General features: G+C 30.8%; 1 protein-coding gene across 35 annotated transcripts; it reads left to right on the top strand.

The window, feature by feature from the left end:
* Positions 1 to 656: 656 nt before the first annotated feature.
* Positions 657 to 19,839, top strand: LOC143256359 (uncharacterized). 35 transcript variants are annotated; one of them, XR_013031311.1, is made up of 9 exons: positions 728 to 1,062; positions 1,405 to 1,773; positions 2,540 to 3,272; positions 10,234 to 10,300; positions 11,331 to 11,605; positions 12,988 to 13,126; positions 18,092 to 18,381; positions 19,276 to 19,373; positions 19,510 to 19,839. XR_013031311.1 is itself a non-coding variant. In XM_076513505.1 (8 exons), the coding sequence occupies exons 4-7, from the start codon at positions 3,147 to 3,149 to the stop codon at positions 13,081 to 13,083; spliced, it is 564 nt and encodes a 187-aa protein (XP_076369620.1). In that variant the 5' UTR covers positions 689 to 721; positions 1,405 to 1,516; positions 1,648 to 1,773; positions 2,540 to 3,146; the 3' UTR covers positions 13,084 to 13,126; positions 18,092 to 19,839. The 35 variants fall into 35 exon arrangements, 26 of the variants coding, with proteins under 26 accessions (XP_076369623.1, XP_076369635.1, XP_076369641.1 ...); XR_013031308.1 differs by having other exon boundaries at positions 18,092 to 18,519; XM_076513505.1 differs by lacking the exon at positions 728 to 1,062 and adding an exon at positions 689 to 721 and having other exon boundaries at positions 1,405 to 1,516; positions 1,648 to 1,773; positions 18,092 to 19,839.
* The last annotated feature ends 398 nt before the right edge of the window (positions 19,840 to 20,237 follow it).

The following is a 20,237-nucleotide window of genomic DNA, read 5'->3' as shown; positions in this document are numbered from 1 at the left end:
CTTTTTATATATCGATATATTACTTCTTTTAGTTCATTTGCAGCTTGGAAACACGTTCTCGATCCCTTGAGTCACATGTTGCTCGTTCTTTCAACCTAACCCTTGTTTTAACAGTTTCATTGTCTCTTATAATTTGATCAAAGGTTGTTGCACGAAACGTTGTTGTCGTCTTTTATTAACAAAGTCATTTTAATTTGAGGAGTTTTTCATAACTGCTTTATATTCAGTTTTACAAGTCCAAAGAGATTATAATTTCACTGCCTAATCACTTGTTAGGCCACATTTGGATTATTGGTTTCATTCTTTGACTCCTTACCTTAGGAAGAGCATTGAATTGTTCGAAAAGGTTCAGAGGAGGGTTAATAGAATAGTACATGGGATGGAGGAGTTGTCATACAAGGAATAGTTGAGATCTCTCAAACTGTTTTCTCTTGGTAAACGAAGAGTAAAAGAGGATCTGATTGAGGTGGTTAAGATTGTAAATGGAATCTACTGTGTTGATGCATCACCTGCTTTAATACTTAAAAGCGTGAACAGTAGAACTAGGGAACACAAATACAAATTTTGGAAGAAGCACAAGATTAAAGTATGTAACTATCTATAAATAGTTTTCTGTATTGATGTAATTAACTTTAATAGTAAAATAGTCGAAATATTGTTTTTATGACGTCATCAATGTAAAACATGGTGGATATGAAAATAATTGTTCAAATGTGGAAGTGTGCGTGGTTTTTTTTATAAACAAGGCTGTTCTTACTTGATTGAATTTGGTTTATTGAAATATTAAAAGTTTGTTTTCTATAAATGTAATGAGTAAAAGTATGAGGTGGCTATATTTTATACAGAACATTCACGGTTCGTTTACGATGCATTACTGCTAACCTAGTAATTAGAACTATATAGTAGTAGTACTATTACTATAGTACTAAGTCACTACTAGTACTACATTTAGTAGTAAATTAAAACTAGAAGTAGTTCTAATGCGAATTTAGTATATTCAGTGTAATTTATGCTATTAAAGTTTAACTTCACAGTACAAAATTACAGTTTACCAACGATAGTGTAAGTATTGGACTATTTAGCGTACTAGCTCTGTGCAGTATATTTTGAGAACTTCATGATTGAAGTGCTGCTTATTATATTTTAGTTTTAAATGTTTATTAATAGTATTTATTTTATTAAGGTTTCTTTAAAAATGCAACTTAAAATACCAAATCTTGTCACTAACGTGTGTCATTAATTGCAATTATTTTTTTACTAATTACTTTAATATCTAATTATATATTACTATTTATATCTAATTACTATAACCTTATAACTATTTAGAAAAATAGGTATCTGATTCGATGAATAGAATAGTTCAATCTTTTGGTTTTGTTTAAAAACGTTCTGTATTGTATATAGAAATGATGTTAAGGGAAGCACAGTGGTAAATTAGTTTAACTGATGATGGCAAAGTTGTTGGAAGAAAACTAGTTCCAAAGATAGTGTTGCTTTGATTCTAAAACACTGTAATGTAAGTATAATTAATGTGTTTCATTATTGAGAAATGCATTGAAGGTAAACATATCAAGAAGGACTGTACCTTGTATATGAGGTTTGTCAAGATGTTAAACACGTTACATGAAATTATTGATTTAAACATAGAACTGTAAAGTCATGGATCAAAGATGCAGAAAGAGCTTATCCATTGTTATAGAAACATGAAGATTTGGAGGACATCAAGTGTCATTTCTCATATGGTGTGGACCGTTCACTGAGTATCTGATGACAGTGAGTAGAGATAACTGGATGGCAGTATGTTTGTAGATTGAAAGTCTTGATAAGGCTGGTTAGAAACAATTAATTTTCTCATGCTGACAAATGACATTAGGGGTGAGTGTGCTGCAGACATCAATATATATTGTAGCAAGGGCTGAACTTGTCACTTTATTCAGCAAAAACAGTTCAGAAAACAGTATAGCATAGGAAAGAATCTTGTATTATATTTCATTTTGTAATATTTCTAAAGTAAGGTATCTGCTTTTGTGAGGGATACTTGTTAAAGACAATGTAAGACTGAAGAGGATGTGTTGAAACAGGTTTCTCTGATATCAGACTTCTGACAGTTTGTTCTGTTTACTGTAGGTAGTGTTTCCTTATTAGAATTGTGTCATGTATTTTGTGGGTACATGGAAACTACAAAACAATCTTGAATAGAGACTAACTTTACACATAGGAGTTGTAATATTTAAATGCAAAGAGCTGGTTTTGAGGTATTTGTTTAATAGATGGTTAAGTGTAAATGGACAAATAGGTCTGCTGTCACATGGTGTTAAATACTGCATTCTTTTTTAAATTAGTATCTTAGAAACCTATATTGTCAACTCTTTAATGTGTTTCATTATTGAGAAATGCATTGAAGGTTAACATATCAAGAAGGACTGTACCTTATATATGAGGTTTGTCAAGATATTAAACACGTTACATGAAATTATTGATTTAATCATAGATTATGTCTTTAGGATTAATATATCTCACCATTCTCTTCTCTGTTTAGACAAACATTTGACTTGCAACACAAAGGGCCACATGCTGTTCTAGAGATAAGTGTATTAAATCATTTTGTGCTACTTTTAAGGAAATTTTTCTATTAGTTTATGTGGTTGTGAGTAAAATAATTATAATTTCTAAAGAGAGCACAAAGGGAAGGCAGAATTTTGTCTCAGAACAGATTTCTTTCAATTGAGAAAAATTAAATTGGTAAAATAAGAAAATCTAGTTTCTTAGTTACAATACCCAAGACTATTGGATGAAAGATTACTATAGCTGTATACTTTCAAACATTCAGATAAACATTTACCAATATTCAACTTTGGAAAACATTAAAAATTTTTAATCAATGTTCATGTATTAATAAAAATATCCACACTGTGCTGTGGGATTCTGAGATGATTTATAGAGGCCTCATGTTCCAAACCTAATTCAATTTAACACTTTCTAATATTCTCAAATTCATATTTTTCTTCTCATTAATTGTTGGCATTTCCCAAAGTTATTTGAATTTAATTTTTCTAGTTCTCAGGTTTGTATTTTACTTTTTATGATATAATTTGTATATACACCAATATTCACTGTTTTGTGTGATTTCCCAATATTTATTTTTTATGCCTTTTTCTAGTATTCTGAGGGTCTGTTTCCTGGTTCCTTGTGGCTTTGTTTTCCTTCCTGTTACCTTTGATTGGCTAAGAAACATTTGGTCCCATACCCTACTGAATGTTTGTTCATTTTTGGTAAAATATGTCCATTTTTTCCTAAATTTGGTAAATAGTTTTACCACTTTCTTTTTCAACAGTGTTTAGCAGAAAACCTCTATATTGTTAATTCAGTAAGTTGGAATTAGGACAGAATTTGTTTGAGTCAAATATAAAAGTAATTCATGAATCAATTAGAGCTCTGGTGGTCATACAGACAGACAGCCTTTGTTATTATTGTTGTTGATCTGCAGATTTCCAAAGTAAAGCATGCATCACATAATGGTAGAACCGGATTGTTGTTGAACATGTGAAATCTTTGTGTTTTATGCACATTTTATGTGCCTATTTGGCGATGATCCGTTTTATATCTCAAAATGTAACAAGTGCTATAGTAGCACAGGTTTAGTATCATATGATACATTTATACTTTCAGTTTTGATTCTGCCTTCCCAGAAAGAGAAGGGATACTAGTTTTATTGTTTGGATAAAACAATGTTTTATCAGTGTTAGCTTGTACTAAGTCATAAAGTTTATCAGTCTGCCAGACAGAAGCTTAAAGGCTAAACAAAACAAGTTAAGAAAATAATTCATAGTAATTCTGTGGTGACTCGGTTGTAGATGTTTCTCAAATAGGGCAAACATACTATAGTCACAAATATAATATTTAATGTTTGACATACTGATATTTTATGCATGTATAAAATAAAAAAGATAAACTTTGGTTATGTTACCAGTCTGAATGGATATGTATAACAGCTTAACTCAGTTTGGTTATGTTACCAGTCTGAATGGATATGTATAACAGCTTAACTCAGTTTGGTTATGTTACCAGTCTGAATGGATATGTATAACAGTTTTACTTAGTTTGGTTATCTTACCAGTTTGAATGGATATGTATAACAACTTAGTTTGGTTATGCTACCAGTCTGAATGGATATGTATAACAACTTAGTTTGGTTATGCTACCAGTCTGAATGGATATGTATAACAACATAGTTTGGTTATGCTACCAGTCTGAATGGATATGTATAACAACATAGTTTGGTTATGCTACTTGTCTGAATGGATATGTATAAAAACATAGTTTGGTTATGCTACCTGTCTGAATGGATACGTATAACAGCTTAGTTTGGTTATGTTACCATTCTGAATGGATATGTATAACACCTTCACCCAGTTTGATTATGCAACCTGTCTGAATGGATATGTATAACAACTTTGGTTATGTCACCAATCTGAATGGATATGTATAACAACTTAGTTTGGTTATGCTACCTGTCTGAATGGATTTGTATAACAACTTAGTTTGGTTATGTTACCAGTCTGAATGGATATGTATAACAGCTTAACTCAGTTTGGTTATGTTACCAGTCTGAATGGATATGTATAACAGCTTAACTCAGTTTGGTTATGTTACCAGTCTGAATAGATATGTATAACAGTTTTACTTAGTTTGGTTATCTTACCAGTTTGAATGGATATGTATAACAACTTAGTTTGGTTATGCTACCAGTCTGAATGGATATGTATAACAACATAGTTTGGTTATGCTACCAGTCTGAATGGATATGTATAACAACATAGTTTGGTTATGCTACTTGTCTGAATGGATATGTATAAAAACATAGTTTGGTTATGCTACCTGTCTGAATGGATACGTATAACAGCTTAGTTTGGTTATGTTACCATTCTGAATGGATATGTATAACACCTTCACCCAGTTTGATTATGCAACCTGTCTGAATGGATATGTATAACAACTTTGGTTATGTCACCAATCTGAATGGATATGTATAACAACTTAGTTTGGTTATGCTACCAGTCTGAATGGATATGTATAACAACTTTGGTTATGTTACCAATCTGAATGGATATGTATAACAACATAGTTTGGTTATGCTACCTGTCTGAATGGATATGTATAACAACGTAGTTTGGTTATGCAACCAGTCTGAATGGACATGTATAACAACTGATCTTAGCTGCACTTAAAGCCACTAAGGTAATTGCCTCAGAGTGCAATTGGATTTTATACATCTTGTATCCAAACTGAACAACCTAAATTTTGTATGTGATTAGAGTCAGTGGATGTAGATAACAACTGTATGTAGTTTGGTTATGTGATTAAAGTCAGTGGATATATATAACAACTGTATGTAGTTTGGGTATGTGAATAGTGTAAGTGAATGTATATAACAACTGTATGTAGTTTCGTTATATGATTAGTGTCAGTGAATGTATATAACAACTGTATGTAGTTTGGTTATGTGATTAGAGTCAGTGGATGTATATAACAACTGTATGTAGTTTGGTTATGTGATTAGTGTCAGTGAATGTATATAACAACTGTATGTAGTTTGGTTATGTGATTAGTGTCAGTGAATGTATATAACAACTGTATGTAGTTTGGTTATGTGATTAGTATAAGTGAATGTACATGACAACTGTATGTAGTTTGGTTATGTGATTAGTATAAGTGAATGTATATAACAACTGTATGTAGTTTGGTTATGTGATTAGTGTAAGTGAATGTATATAACAACTGTATGTAGTTTGGTTATGTGATTAGTGTAAGTGAATGTATATGACAACTGTATGTAGTTTGGTTATGTGATTAGTGTCAGTGAATGTATATAACAACTGTATGTAGTTTGGTTATGTGATTAGTGTCAGTGAATGTATATAACAACTGTATGTAGTTTGGTTATGTGATTAGTGTCAGTGAATGTATATAACAACTGTATGTAGTTTGGTTGTGTGATTAGTGTCAGTGGATATATATAACAACTGTATGTAGTTTGGTTATGTGATTAGTGTCAGTGGATATATATAACAACTGTATGTAGTTTGGTTATGTGATTGGTATAAGTGAATGTATATAACAACTGTATGTAGTTTGGTTATGTGATTAGTGTCAGTGGATATATATAACAACTGTATGTAGTTTGGCTATGTGATTAGTATAAGGGAATGTATATAACAACTGTATGTAGTTTGGTTATGTGATTAGTGTCAGTGAATGTACATAACAACTGTATGTAGTTTGGTTATGTGATTAGTGTCAGTGGATATATATAACAACTGTATGTAGTTTGGTTATGTGATTAGTGTCAGTGGATATATATAACAACTGTATGTAGTTTGGTTATGTGATTAGTGTCAGTGAATGTATATAACAACTGTATGTAATTTGGTTATGTGATTAGTGTCAGTGAATGTATATAACAACTGTATGTAGTTTGGTTATGTGATTAGTATAAGTGAATGTATATAACAACTGTATGTAGTTTGGTTATGTGATTAGTGTCAGTGGATATATATAACAACTGTATGTAGTTTGGTTATGTGATTAGTGTCAGTGGATGTATATAACAACTGTATGTAGTTTGGTTATGTGATTAGTGTCAGTGAATGTATATAACAACTGTATGTAGTTTGGTTATGTGATTAGTGTCAGTGGATGTATATAACAACTGTATGTAGTTTGGTTATGTGATTAGTGTCAGTGGATGTATATAACAACTGTATGTAGTTTGGTTATGTGATTAGTGTCAGTGGATATATATAACAACTGTATATAGTTTGGTTATGTGATTAGTATAAGGGAATGTATATAACAACTGTATGTAGTTTGGTTATGTGATTAGTGTCAGTGAATGTATATAACAACTGTATGTAGTTTGGTTATGTGATTAGTGTCAGTGGATGTATATAACAACTGTATGTAGTTTGGTTATGTGATTAGTGTCAGTGGATATATATAACAACTGTATGTAGTTTGGTTATGTGATTAGTGTCAGGGAATGTATATAACAACTGTATGTAGTTTGGTTATGTGATTAGTATAAGTGAATGTATATAACAACTGTATGTAGTTTGGTTATGTGATTAGTATAAGTGAATGTATATAACAACCGTATGTAGTTTGGTTATGTGATTAGTGTCAGTGGATATATATAACAACTGTATGTAGTTTGGTTATGTGATTAGTGTCAGTGGATATGTATAACAACTGTATGTAGTTTGGTTATGTGATTAGTGTCAGTGGATGTATATAACAACTGTATGTAGTTTGGTTATGTGATTAGTGTCAGTGGATGTATATAACAACTGTATGTAGTTTGGTTATGTGATTAGTGTCAGTGGATATATATAACAACTGTATGTAGTTTGGTTATGTGATTAGTATAAGGGAATGTATATAACAACTGTATGTAGTTTGGTTATGTGATTGGTGTCAGTGAATGTATATAACAACTGTATGTAATTTGGTTATGTGATTAGTGTCAGTGAATGTATATAACAACTGTATGTAGTTTGGTTATGTGATTAGTGTCAGTGAATGTATATAACAACTGTATGTAATTTGGTTATGTGATTAGTGTCAGTGAATGTATATAACAACTGTATGTAGTTTGGTTATGTGATTAGTGTCAGTGAATGTATATAACAACTGTATGTAGTTTGGTTATGTGATTAGTGTCAGTGAATGTATATAACAACTGTATGTAGTTTGGTTATGTGATTAGTGTCAGTGAATGTATATAACAACTGTATGTAGTTTGGTTATGTGATTAGTGTCAGTGAATGTATATAACAACTGTATGTAGTTTGGTTATGTGATTAGTGTCAGTGGATAGTAATAACAACTGTATGTAGTTTGGTTATGTGATTAGTGTCAGTGAATGTATATAACAACTGTATGTAGTTTGGTTATGTGATTGGTGTCAGTGAATGTATATAACAACTGTATGTAATTTGGTTATGTGATTAGTGTCAGTGGATATATATAACAACTGTATGTAGTTTGGTTATGTGATTAGTGTCAGTGGATGTATATAACAACTGTATGTAGTTTGGTTATGTGATTAGTGTCAGTGGATATATATAACAACTGTATGTAGTTTGGTTATGTGATTAGTGTCAGTGAATGTATATAACAACTGTATGTAATTTGGTTATGTGATTAGTGTCAGTGAATGTATATAACAACTGTATGTAGTTTGGTTATGTGATTAGTGTCAGTGAATGTATATAACAACTGTATGTAGTTTGGTTATGTGATTAGTGTCAGTGGATATATATAACAACTGTATGTAGTTTGGTTATGTGATTAGTGTCAGTGAATGTATATAACAACTGTATGTAGTTTGGTTATGTGATTAGTGTCAGTGAATGTATATAACAACTGTATGTAGTTTGGTTATGTGATTAGTGTCAGTGAATGTATATAACAACTGTATGTAGTTTGGTTATGTGATTAGTGTCAGTGAATGTATATAACAACTGTATGTAGTTTGGTTATGTGATTAGTGTCAGTGAATGTATATAACAACTGTATGTAGTTTGGTTATGTGATTGGTGTAGATATATAATTTTATGTAGTCTGGTTGTGTGATTAGTGTAAGTTGATATATATAACAACTGTGTGTAGTTTGATTTTGCTATTAATGTACGTTGATGTATATAACTTTATGTAGTTTGGTTATGTGATTATCATATATATGTATATATAACAATTGTATGTTTGATTATGTGATTGGTGTAAGTGAATGTATATAACTGTATGTAGTTCATGTAGGGACTTCAGTTGGGCCTCTGTTACTGATGAGTGGGTATTATACATGTTTTGTTAATGTAAAGAATTGGTGTGCTGGAAGCAACATTTGAGTGTGTTTTAATCTTAGTGCTGTATATGAATATAACACATTTATATCTTGTGTTATTATGTTATGTTTTTCTGAATTTGTTACTTTTTATGTGTGTGTGCACATGAACTTTGGTTCAGGATGTCATCATGTTTATTTTGTGTTCTGCTAAAGTTATATACCTTGCCTCAATACTGCAATCTACGTCAGTGGTGGTTCAGGTAGCATCTGTAGGTTATAGCCTCACATGTTCTTGGATGAGGGTAACTAGCTATGGTAGTAATGCTAATCTCTGTAGGTAAATATGATCTTTCTTGTAAATGAAGAAACTTTGGATTTAGTTATTATGGTATATTTGTTTTAGTGAGCAGCTATAGACAATTTAGAAAAAGTTTAATGTTCGGGGTGGTTATATCTGAATCATAGGCTATTTTATTTGACAGTGTAGCCCTAATGCACATGAGGTGTTCAGGTTGATAATTCTACCTTCCATTTCCTGTGATTTTGTTCAACATAAGTATATACTCCTCATTTATAGTATAATTGACTTCATTGTTAATGAAACTTTATACTGACATTGAACAACTTGATAATGCGTAAAGGAGAAGTTAAGGTGCTACAAATATCAGTTTCATGTTTAGTCCAAATGTTAATGTGCTACAAATATCAGTTTCATGTTTTGTCCAAATGTTAAGGTGCTACAAATATCAGTTTCATGTTTAGTCCAAATGTTCCCTGTTTATCAAAATTCATTAAAAGTCTTTAAAAGATTCCTTTATCTTAAATGTTTGTTTTCAAAAACTTGTTTTTAGCTCGTGTTAAGTAGATAAGTACATAGTAATAGTTTGTATAACTTTGTTCAAAATTTCTAAACAAAGAATATTGTCTCAGATGTTGTTTTTTTTCTATAACTAAACATTTGCACCTAAAACTTTGATGTGGTTTCATATGTTAATTTTTTAACTACACATAACAGTTTTTGATTATTTCTACCCAGTTACCTATCATCTAAATTGGTATGTTATGGTACTGTTTCATAATTTATGTTTGTTTTAACCATGTGCCATGTATTTGAAATTTTGTACAGTTATGTTAATATTTTTAATTGCATGCTTTACATCTGTACTTTCATGTTATTGTTAAGATGTATTGGGTCATCGTGCACGTTGTGATGTTTTTAGAGTTACATTTAAAATGTAAACAAATTTATCATCAACATTTGGCATCAATATTTAGTTTATAATTAAAGTTTTAATGTGAGTTTTAATTTCATTATGAAATATCTCACTCTTAACTGTTCTTTTTGTGAGACACATCTGGCATATTGCGAGACATTTTTTCCTTTTCAGAATGTTATCACGTCTGTGATTTTCAGAGTTCCTGTACAGTCAGGAACACCAAATGCTTTATTATTTGGTAGGTTGTTTTGGCAGAGTGTTCATGATAAAACTTTGTAGAATGGATGGCTACTGCCTGCTATGGAGACACTAGTGTAGAGGATGATGTTTTGAAAGTCTTCTGCCTTTCGCCTTCAGGTCAGTGTGTGTGTAAGGTATTGTTGGTGTTTTATAGTGTCCTGGTGGATTGTGGAGAGCGTGTTATGATTGGTTATCTACGCCTCCAGTCAAAAATGGTGATAATCCAACCAATCATAATATTCTCTCCACAATCCACCAGGATACTATAAAAGACTGGCAACACCTTACACACAAACCGACCTGAAGACAAAAGGCAGAATTCGTTCGAAATGTTGCCCTCTACACTTATGCCTCCAGAACAGGCATTTGCCATCCATTCTACAAGGTTTCACAAAATACCTTATTTAAAACTTTGTGTTACTGTATGATTTCTTTTTTTTTAGTTTTTTATGCAAATTTTTATGGTACTGCTTGGTTATGCTTTATACTATTCAAAATTGAAAATTTGTTTCATAGTGTAATATTTTTAAATTTACCTCAGGTATAAAGTTTTATGGCATATTTTCAAATTGTAATATGTGTTGTTATTGTGAGAAAGTTTTGTGTGTTAAATTATAATGTGTTAATATTATAAGAGAGTTCTGTATGTTAAATTATAATGTGTTAGTATTGTGAGAGAGTTTTGTATGTTAAATTATAATGTGTTAGTATTGTGAGAGAGTTTTGTATGTTAAATTATAATGTGTTAGTATTGTAAGAGAGTTCTGTATGCTAAATAGATTATGAAATACACCTTATTCATCTGGTTGTATTTTAAATGTAGCTTGTGCCAATACTAATAAAGTATGTTTTGTGAAGGTACCAATATTCATCATTTTGATAACCAGGTTATAAAGTATTTTAGGAGCCTTAATAACCTTTACAAACATATGAATTACTGCTGAGTGTAATAATAACCTTTACAAACATATAAATTACTGCTGTATTTAGACTGCTGAGTGTAAATTAAGCAAACACTTTACTCCCAGGTTACCATGGAGTTCCTGACAGTATCTATGAATATGGTTGTATGAAAATGATAGCTGAGCCCAGTGTACAGTGTGAAGGAAATGAAATACACCCGTATTCTTGTATTTCTGAAAGTGGACAATTTTCTGAACAGCAGCTCAACAAAGATGAAATTGTAGAAATTTTTATTTGTAATATGTGTGGAAAAAGTCTTGGCTCTAAGAAGTCATTAGCTATGCACATTAGTAGACAGCATAAAAATCGTAAAAGGTTCCATTGCCATTTGTGTGATAAGGTATATACTAGAATAGAGAGACTGTCTTTACATGTACAGAAAATTCATTCTCTAAAGAGTCAATAAAGTATGGGTAATCAAAGTTACTAAGCAACCTTATATCTGTATTACTTTTTATAATGACTAGAGACAGGTGATATATCTAAAAAGTTAAGAAAGGATCAGTGATTAGATTAAAACCAATAATATTAATGAAATTTAAAGAAACTAGCCTTGTGTTTATCAAATCATATGTATGTGTGGTATAATATATATATAACACCTTTAATTTCATACTTACATCCAACATTTATCTCACTTAAAGTAACACCTATAATTTCATACTTACCACCAAGAGTTATTTCACTTAAAGTAACACTTAGTACAGTAAATCTGACCTTATGTAATGTTTTAATAGTATGTTCTTCAGGTTTGTTTTAACATAGCTCATGAATGAGAAACCTTTTTTTTTCCATTGCCATCCTTCACACTTGCCATCACTATACAAGCAAACTCTTCTACCTCTGCCAACTCTTTATTTTCATCCTTGATGTTTGTTCTGGAACTTTATCAGAATATAAAATTATCATAGTCTCTAATTTTGTTGATGTTTAGTGAGAGTCTATAGACATTCCTATAAGAAGATGTCTTTCTCTTACTTTCTGTAGGCACACTGGTAAGTGCTGGTGCCATCCATTAATATTTGTCCACTCTTTATGGGTAACTACATCACATACACCATTCCAAATACAAATTATATATAGGAAACCTCTTAACAGCACTCAGTTTTTTATCATTTAATAATTAGTGGTAATATTCAGTGGGTTTTGTGTTAAATAATCACTTGTGTAAACCACAAGCAGCAGAATCTGTAAATAATAGAAAATAAACAGTTATTATAACAGTATAATAGATAAAATGTGGTGGACATGTGTTTTCTGTGTATTTTTGCCCTTTTCTGTATATTCAGGTTTTGCATTGTTGTAAATGCTTTTTGACATATAATAAAGTAAAATTTCATATAATTCTTTGTATGCTTCTGTTTGAATATCACATGCATGCATTGTCAATAAAATCCAAACTTTGATATTCAACTGTTTGTGAATTCTTGTTTGTAAGACAAACAATAAATCTTTAATAAGATATCTTGATACACTTGCACATACTTAATGATTAACAAAGTATAATGATATTTCTAAAATTATAAAAAATTTCTATAATACCTAGTTCAAACTGCTTAATATGTCATTCAGCACAGCACTTACACATTACTGTTTGTTAGGTGATCTTCTGTATGTTTTCTGCATGTTAGAAATCATTAGATCTAACATATGAACAGATTAATCATAATAAAGATGAAAAAATAATAAGTTTTTTATTGTTAATTTTCTGTGTCTTTCCAGATTTATAATGATTCCAGAACTATGAAAAGTGTAACTAAACAAATCACACCAGCTGACCCAGTCTTCAGAAGGAATTCTCTCTACTGTTTGTATTAAAGGAGACAAGTACAGCATTTAAATATCAGTTCTGTAGTAAAGAGTTAGTAAGAAGACTAAATATTATGTTCAGTGTTTAAATATCAGTTCTGTATTAAAGAGTTAGTAAGAACACTAAATATATTTTCCAATATTTAAATATCAGTATCAGTTTTGTACTAAAGAATTTGTAAGGAGACTAAGTAGAGTTTTCTCTGCTCATACAAGCTGTTTTTTCATATATATGTTGAGTGTCTAAATACCAGTTGTGTAGTAAGAAACCTAAATATTGCATTGAGTCTTTTGAATATCACTTCATGGTAAAGAGTTAAGAAGAAGAATGAATATTGTGTTCAATGTTCAAATATCATTATCAGTTCTGTTGTAGAGTTAGTAAGAAGATAATGTTCATTGTTTAAATATCAGTTCTGTAGTAGAGTTAGTAGGAAGATAATGTTCATTGTTTAAATATCAGTTCTGTAGTAGAGTTAGTAGGAAGATAATGTTCATTGTTTAAATATCAGTTCTGTAGTAGAGTTAGTAGGAAGATAATGTTCATTGTTTAAATATCAGTTCTGTAGTAGAGTTAATAAGAAGATAATGTTCATTGTTTAAATATCAGTTCTGTAGTAGAGTTAGTAAGAAGATAATGTTCATTGTTTAAATATCAGTTCTGTAGTAGAGTTAGTAAGAAAAGTAAATGGTGTTCAGTGTTAAATATCAGTTTTATAGTAAAGAGCTAGTAAGAAAAGTAAATGGTGTTCAGTGTTAAATATCAGTTTTATAGTAAAGAGCTAGTAAGAAAAGTAAATAGTGTTCAGTGTTAAATATCAGTTTTGTAGTAAAGAGTTAGAAAGAAAGGTAAATAGTGTTCAGTGTCAAATATCAGTTCTGTGGTAAAGAGTTAGTAAGAAAACTAAATAGTGTTCAGTGTTAAATATCAGTTTTATAGTAGAGTTAGTAAGAAAAGTAAATAGTGTTCAGTGTTAAATATCAGTTCTGTAGTAAAGAGTTAGTAAGAAAAGTAAATAGTGTTCAGTGTTAAATATCAGTTTTGTAGTAAAGAGTTGGTAAGAAAAGTAAATAGTGTTCAGTGTTAAATATCAGTTTTGTAGTAAAGAGTTAGTAAGAAAAGTAAATAGTGTTCAGTGTTAAATATCAGTTTTGTAGTAAAGAGTTAGTAAGAAAAGTAAATAGTGTTCAGTGTTAAATATCAGTTCTGTAGTAAAGAGTTAGTAAGAAAAGTAAATAGTGTTCAGTGTCAAATATCAGTTTTGTAGTAAAGAGTTAGAAAGAAAGGTAAATGGTGTTCAGTGTTAAATATCAGTTCTGTAGTAAAGAGTTAGTAAGAAAAGTAAATAGTGTTCAGTGTTAAATATCAGTTTTGTAGTAAAGAGTCAGTAAGAAAAGTAAATAGTGTTCAGTGTTAAATATCAGTTTTATAGTAGAGAGTTAGTAAGAAAAGTAAATAGTGTTCAGTGTCAAATATCAGTTTTATGGTAAAGAGTTAGTAAGAAAAGTAAATAGTGTTTAGTGTTAAATATCAGTTCTGTAGTAAAGAGTTAGTAAGAAAAGTAAATAGTGTTCAGTGTTAAATATCAGTTCTGTAGTAAAGAGTCAGTAAGAAAAGTAAATAGTGTTCAGTGTTAAATATCAGTTTTATGGTAAAGAGTTAGTAAGAAAAGTAAATAGTGTTTAGTGTTAAATATCAGTTCTGTGGTAAAGAGTCAGTAAGAAAAGTAAATAGTGTTCAGTGTTAAATATCAGTTTTATGGTAAAGAGTTAGTAAGAAAAGTAAATAGTGTTTAGTGTTAAATATCAGTTCTGTGGTAAAGAGTCAGTAAGAAAAGTAAATAGTGTTCAGTGTTAAATATCAGTTTTATGGTAAAGAGTTAGTAAGAAAAGTAAATAGTGTTCAGTGTTAAATATCAGTTTTGTAGTAAAGAGTTAGTAAGAAAAGTAAATAGTGTTCAGTGTTAAATATCAGTTTTGTAGTAAAGAGCTAGTAAGAAAAGTAAATAGTGTTCAGTGTTAAATATCAGTTTTGTAGTAAAGAGTTAGTAAGAAAAGTAAATAGTGTTCAGTGTTAAATATCAGTTCTGTAGTAAAGAGTTAGTAAGAAAAGTAAATAGTGTTCAATGTTAAATATCAGTTTTGTAGTAAAGAGTTAGTAAGAAGACTAAATATTGTGTTCATTATTTAATTATCAGTATCAGTTTTATAGTAAAGAGTTAGTAAGAAAAGTAAATAGTGTTCAGTGTGAAATATCAGTTTTATAGTAAAGAGTTAGTAAGAAAAGTAAAGAGTGTTCAATGTTAAATATCAGTTTTGGAGTAAAGAGTTAGTAAGAAAAGTAAATAGTGTTCAGTGTTAAATATCAGTTTTGTAGTAGAGTTAGTAAGAAAAGTAAATAGTGTTCAGTGTTAAATATCAGTTCTGTAGTAAAGAGTTAGTAAGAAAAGTAAATAGTGTTCTGTGTTAAATATCAGTTTTGTAGTAAAGAGTTAGAAAGAAGACTAAATATTGTGTTCATTATTTAATTATGAGTATCAGTTTTATAGTAAAGAGTTAGTAAGAAAAGTAAATAGTGTTCAGTGTCAAATATCAGTTTTATAGTAAAGAGTTAGTAAGAAAAGTAAATAGTGTTCAATGTTAAATATCAGTTCTGTAGTAGAGTTAGTAAGAAAAGTAAATTATGTTCAGTGTTAAATATCAGTTTTATAGTAGAGAGTTAGTAAGAAAAGTAAATAGTGTTCAGTGTCAAATATCAGTTTTATAGTAAAGAGTTAGTAAGAAAAGTAAATAGTGTTCAGTGTTAAATATCAGTTCTGTAGTACAGAGTTAGTAAGAAAAGTAAATAGTGTTCAGTGTCAAATATCAGTTTTATAGTAAAGAGTTAATAAGAAGACTAAATATTGTGTTTAATATTTGTGAGAGGACTGATTTGTCTCTTGTTTTTGGGGGACAACTGATTTTTAAAATTGAAAATATGAGTAGTGTTTTAGTGTGTATCTTTTGTGGAACTGTAAGATTTTCAATTTTCTATGTATTCAGAAATATAGTTAGGATGGAGCGAAGATAAACCTTACTTCAGTAGTTAGTAGTCATGGTCTAAAGAACTGGTTTCATTATTATCATATTAGAAAACTCTCATGGTGGTTTCACTTAGTTTGTATTGTTTGACAACATATTACAAAATTCTCATGTTGGTCTAACTATAGTTTGTGTTGTTTGACAACATGTTACAAAATTCTCATGTTGGTCTAACTATAGTTTGTGTTGTTTGACAACATATTACAAAATGCTCATGGTGGTGTAACTATGGCTTCTATTTTTGAAAACGTTACAAAACTGTTATGGTTGTCTATCTTTAGTTTCAATTTTTTGACACTGTATTAGAAAACTGTCATTGTTGTGTGATTCTAGTTTGTGTTGTTTGACTACATATTATAAAAAGTATTGTGCTCTATCTTTAGTTTCTGTTATTTTCTAATATATAAACATGTTTCTGTTTTTTGACAACCTATTACAAAACTGTCCTGTGGTCTAATTGAGTTTATATGACATCTTTTCCCTGGTTACCCACTTCCTTTGTTTGGTAGAAGACTTTGTGCAAATTGGTGTGTGGACCATGTCTCACACTTTTATAACTCACTACCTGCATTATTTGGCTGTGTCTTCCTCATCTGGCTCAGCCATAAACAATTTAAACTCTGGAAGGGTAAGTTCATCCTTTTATTTCTTCCCTTTTCAGTGGCCTTTCCTCCCTCCTATCCTGGATTTCACTCTGGGGCAAGTATGTGTGTGTGTTTTCTCATAGCAAAGCCACATCGGGCTATCTGCTGCTTGGGCAAGTAATACCTGACCAAGTGTAACTAAATGTAAATCCACACCAAATGGCTGTACAGATTTGTAACACTCACAAAGATATGGAGTGTTCCACAGGGTAGCTGAAGATTGCCTCATGGTTTCTTGCTTCATAAATAAAACACACACTAGACTGTACCAACTATTCTGAGTAAAGCAATTTTAAGGACTGGCCTGCTTTTCAAAATAGGGTTTTTGTCATTGCCCATTGTAACATCTTATGATGTTGCATTCTGCTGGACTTCCTACTGATTCTTCTGTTGGTTCAGGTGGTGAGTACTCTACTGCAGGCTGGTTTTATAATGCACAAATGCACCAGATACACTTCCAGTTAGCTTTTGCTCATCCTACCACTGCTTAGATGTCAGTTCCCAGGCAGTCTAGTATTGCATCAATGCAGGACGAGCCTACATAAGTCCTTAAATGTGTAATTGGTAGGAACTGTTCTTCTCTCAGATCCTCAATGATAAATTTAGAATGATTTTGGTTTTGGACTAGAGTTAACCCACCACATTTACATGACCCTTCCTGCTGTCACTCATATGTTTATAAAACACTTGGTCTTGGTTGTGCACACATGTGCCCTGTCTGGATTGTTGGAATGAAGTTTTTTTTTTTCCTTATGCTTCCTGGTACTGAGTTGAAGGTGGTTAGGATCCTCTTCCTACCATTGTCAAGAAGACAAGTACCAAATGCCAAAAGACAACTTTCTTTTATTAGTGCATGATCAGATTTTATTCAAACTTTATTACAGCAGCATTTCTGTTTTTCTTTTTTAAAATTTCTATTCTTCACTAAAACATTTTGTGTTTGTTCTTATATCAGTTCTTGAACTTTGACCCCACTTTTACCTAATAAAATAATTACACTGTATTAGAATAACGTTCCAAGTATATTCTTTTGTCACACTCACCATTTCAGGATATTTGTTAATCTCATTTCTTGATCACTGACTATTTTTTTTTATCAGTGTGATAAACTAAACTGAAACCATCTGCTATCATGAAGACTGTACCAGTAATTCAGGAAACTGGGACAAAAATGTCCTGAAAAGCCCTTTTATATTGCAAAGATTTATACCAGTATTTAATGTTTAGCACATGTTATGTAGAGAATGATGCTTGTAATATATACAAGTAGTATAAATTACTTTTCTTTTCAGGTGGAGTGTTTTTAAACGACCACAATACAGTTGACTTTGGACGAGTGTGTACCGTGTGTGGCAAAATGTTCAGCAAAGAAGCCAACATGATCCGCCACTTACAGATTCACACATTACAGATGGTCACGTGTGACTTGTGTGGATTTCGTTGCTCACGCTCGGACAGTTTGAAAAGGCATAAGAGAGGACGACATGGAGTAGATATTTAGGAACGTTCTCAAGTACTCTACTTTCCTAACTGCTCAACCAAGTCAGTAGAAAATCATAACTTGCCCTCTGCAGCAAATAAAGTAACTATCTTACATCTCTGTGATTTTGGCAATAAAACAGAAACTGGTGTTAGGACTGGTTTGTCTTGCAGATCAGCATATAGCCAATGAAATGTCTCTACAGAGCAGAGAGATGATGACATAACACCAATGTTGCTAGTAAATGAGGCTTTCTAATTGAACTACATGTAGAAGGTTTTAATGATAGTTCTATTCCTGCAATAGATTTAGAAATATTTGACAGAACAACATTGATAACAGCCTTTAGCCAAAATAAAAGAATTACCTTGGTTATGTTAACATAATCAGACACATCAGTAGTCTTATAATTTTGGTTATGTTAACGTAATCAGGCACATCAGGGGTCTTATAATTTTGGTTATGTTAACATAATCAGACACATCAGTGGTCTTATAATTTTGAATATGTTAACATAATCAGACACATCAGTGGTCTTATAATTTTGAATATGTTAACATAATCAGACACATCAGTGGTCTTATAATTTTGGTTGTGTTAACATAATCAGACACATTAGTGGTCTTATAATTTTGAATATGTTAACATAATCAGACACATCAGTGGTCTTATAATTTTGGTTATGTTAACAAAATCAGACACATCAGTGGTCTTATAATTTTGGTTATGTTAACAAAATCAGACACATCAGTGGTCTTATAATTTTGAATATGTTAACATAATCAGACACATCAGGGGTCTTATAATTTTGGTTATGTTAACATAATCAGACACATCAGTGGTCTTATAATTTTCTGATGATATTTTATTTTGGTATGAACGTAACATTTTTAATTTAAACTAGTTTTTTTCTGTTGCTTTTATTTATATAGTTGATATTAAGTGCTACAGTATTTTCTTTATTTCACTGATACTTCTATCATTGTATTCGTATAGAGATGTATACCGGAGATTTCATTATTTATAAGGAAAGAATGGCAGTGACACAACCTCCTGTTTTATCATTCATTGGTACAGTTGAAGCATGAGGAAAAGTAATTTTTTCTTACATAAAAAATATTATCATGTTTACCAATAACTGAAGATAATTAATCTTGTAAATCATTTAATAAAGTAACGAGTTTTGTTAATTTCACTAAAATAAATTTTGCATTTTTTTGTTTTCCACAGTACAAGATCGATTTATAAAGGATTTACCGAACCGATGGCTTGGTCGTAAATGTAACTCTGAACGTGCAGCTAACCAATCAAGATGTATGTATTGCCATCATACATTTTATAACAGACCCACACTGTTAAGACACATGCAACGCCACCTAGTGGACAGGGAGAGATATCTGTGTTATCTCTGTAATAGTACTTACTGCAGAAAAGATTATCTGAAGAGGCACATAGAATTAGTTCATGGAAAATATGCAAAATAGTCAGTCAATATTTCTTACCAGATTGTGTATTGTTTCACAATTCTTCCAATAAAGTGTGTAACTAAAACAATGTAAATAGATTGTGTGTGTGTATGTTTCTAACAATAATTATCATTTAGGTGATGTTCTCTATATATTTCTTTGATTCTTCAAATACTTCCAGTTCTATTCATTTTGCACCATTATTACAAAAGTAACAATAAAGTTGTACTCATCTTGACCACATGCATTTGGTGTAATGCCAATTAACAGTTAGCTTCAAACTGTGTTGTATTCACATCTTACAATCATACACACCTTTACTTCAAGACGTTGTGCATTCAAACTGTGTTGTATTCACTGTCACAATCATACACACCTTTACTTCAAGACGTTGTGCATTCAAACTGTGTTGTATTCACTGTCACAATCATACACACCTTTACTTACAATCATACACACCTTTACTTCAAGACGTTGTGCATTCAAACTGTG

The sequence above is a fragment of the Tachypleus tridentatus genome, chromosome 7 (genome assembly GCF_004210375.1).
Source record: "Tachypleus tridentatus isolate NWPU-2018 chromosome 7, ASM421037v1, whole genome shotgun sequence".
Taxonomy (NCBI): Eukaryota; Metazoa; Arthropoda; class Merostomata; order Xiphosura; family Limulidae; genus Tachypleus; species Tachypleus tridentatus.
The sequence above is the reverse complement of the archived record's forward strand: the minus strand, read 5'-3'. Positions and strand labels throughout refer to the sequence as shown.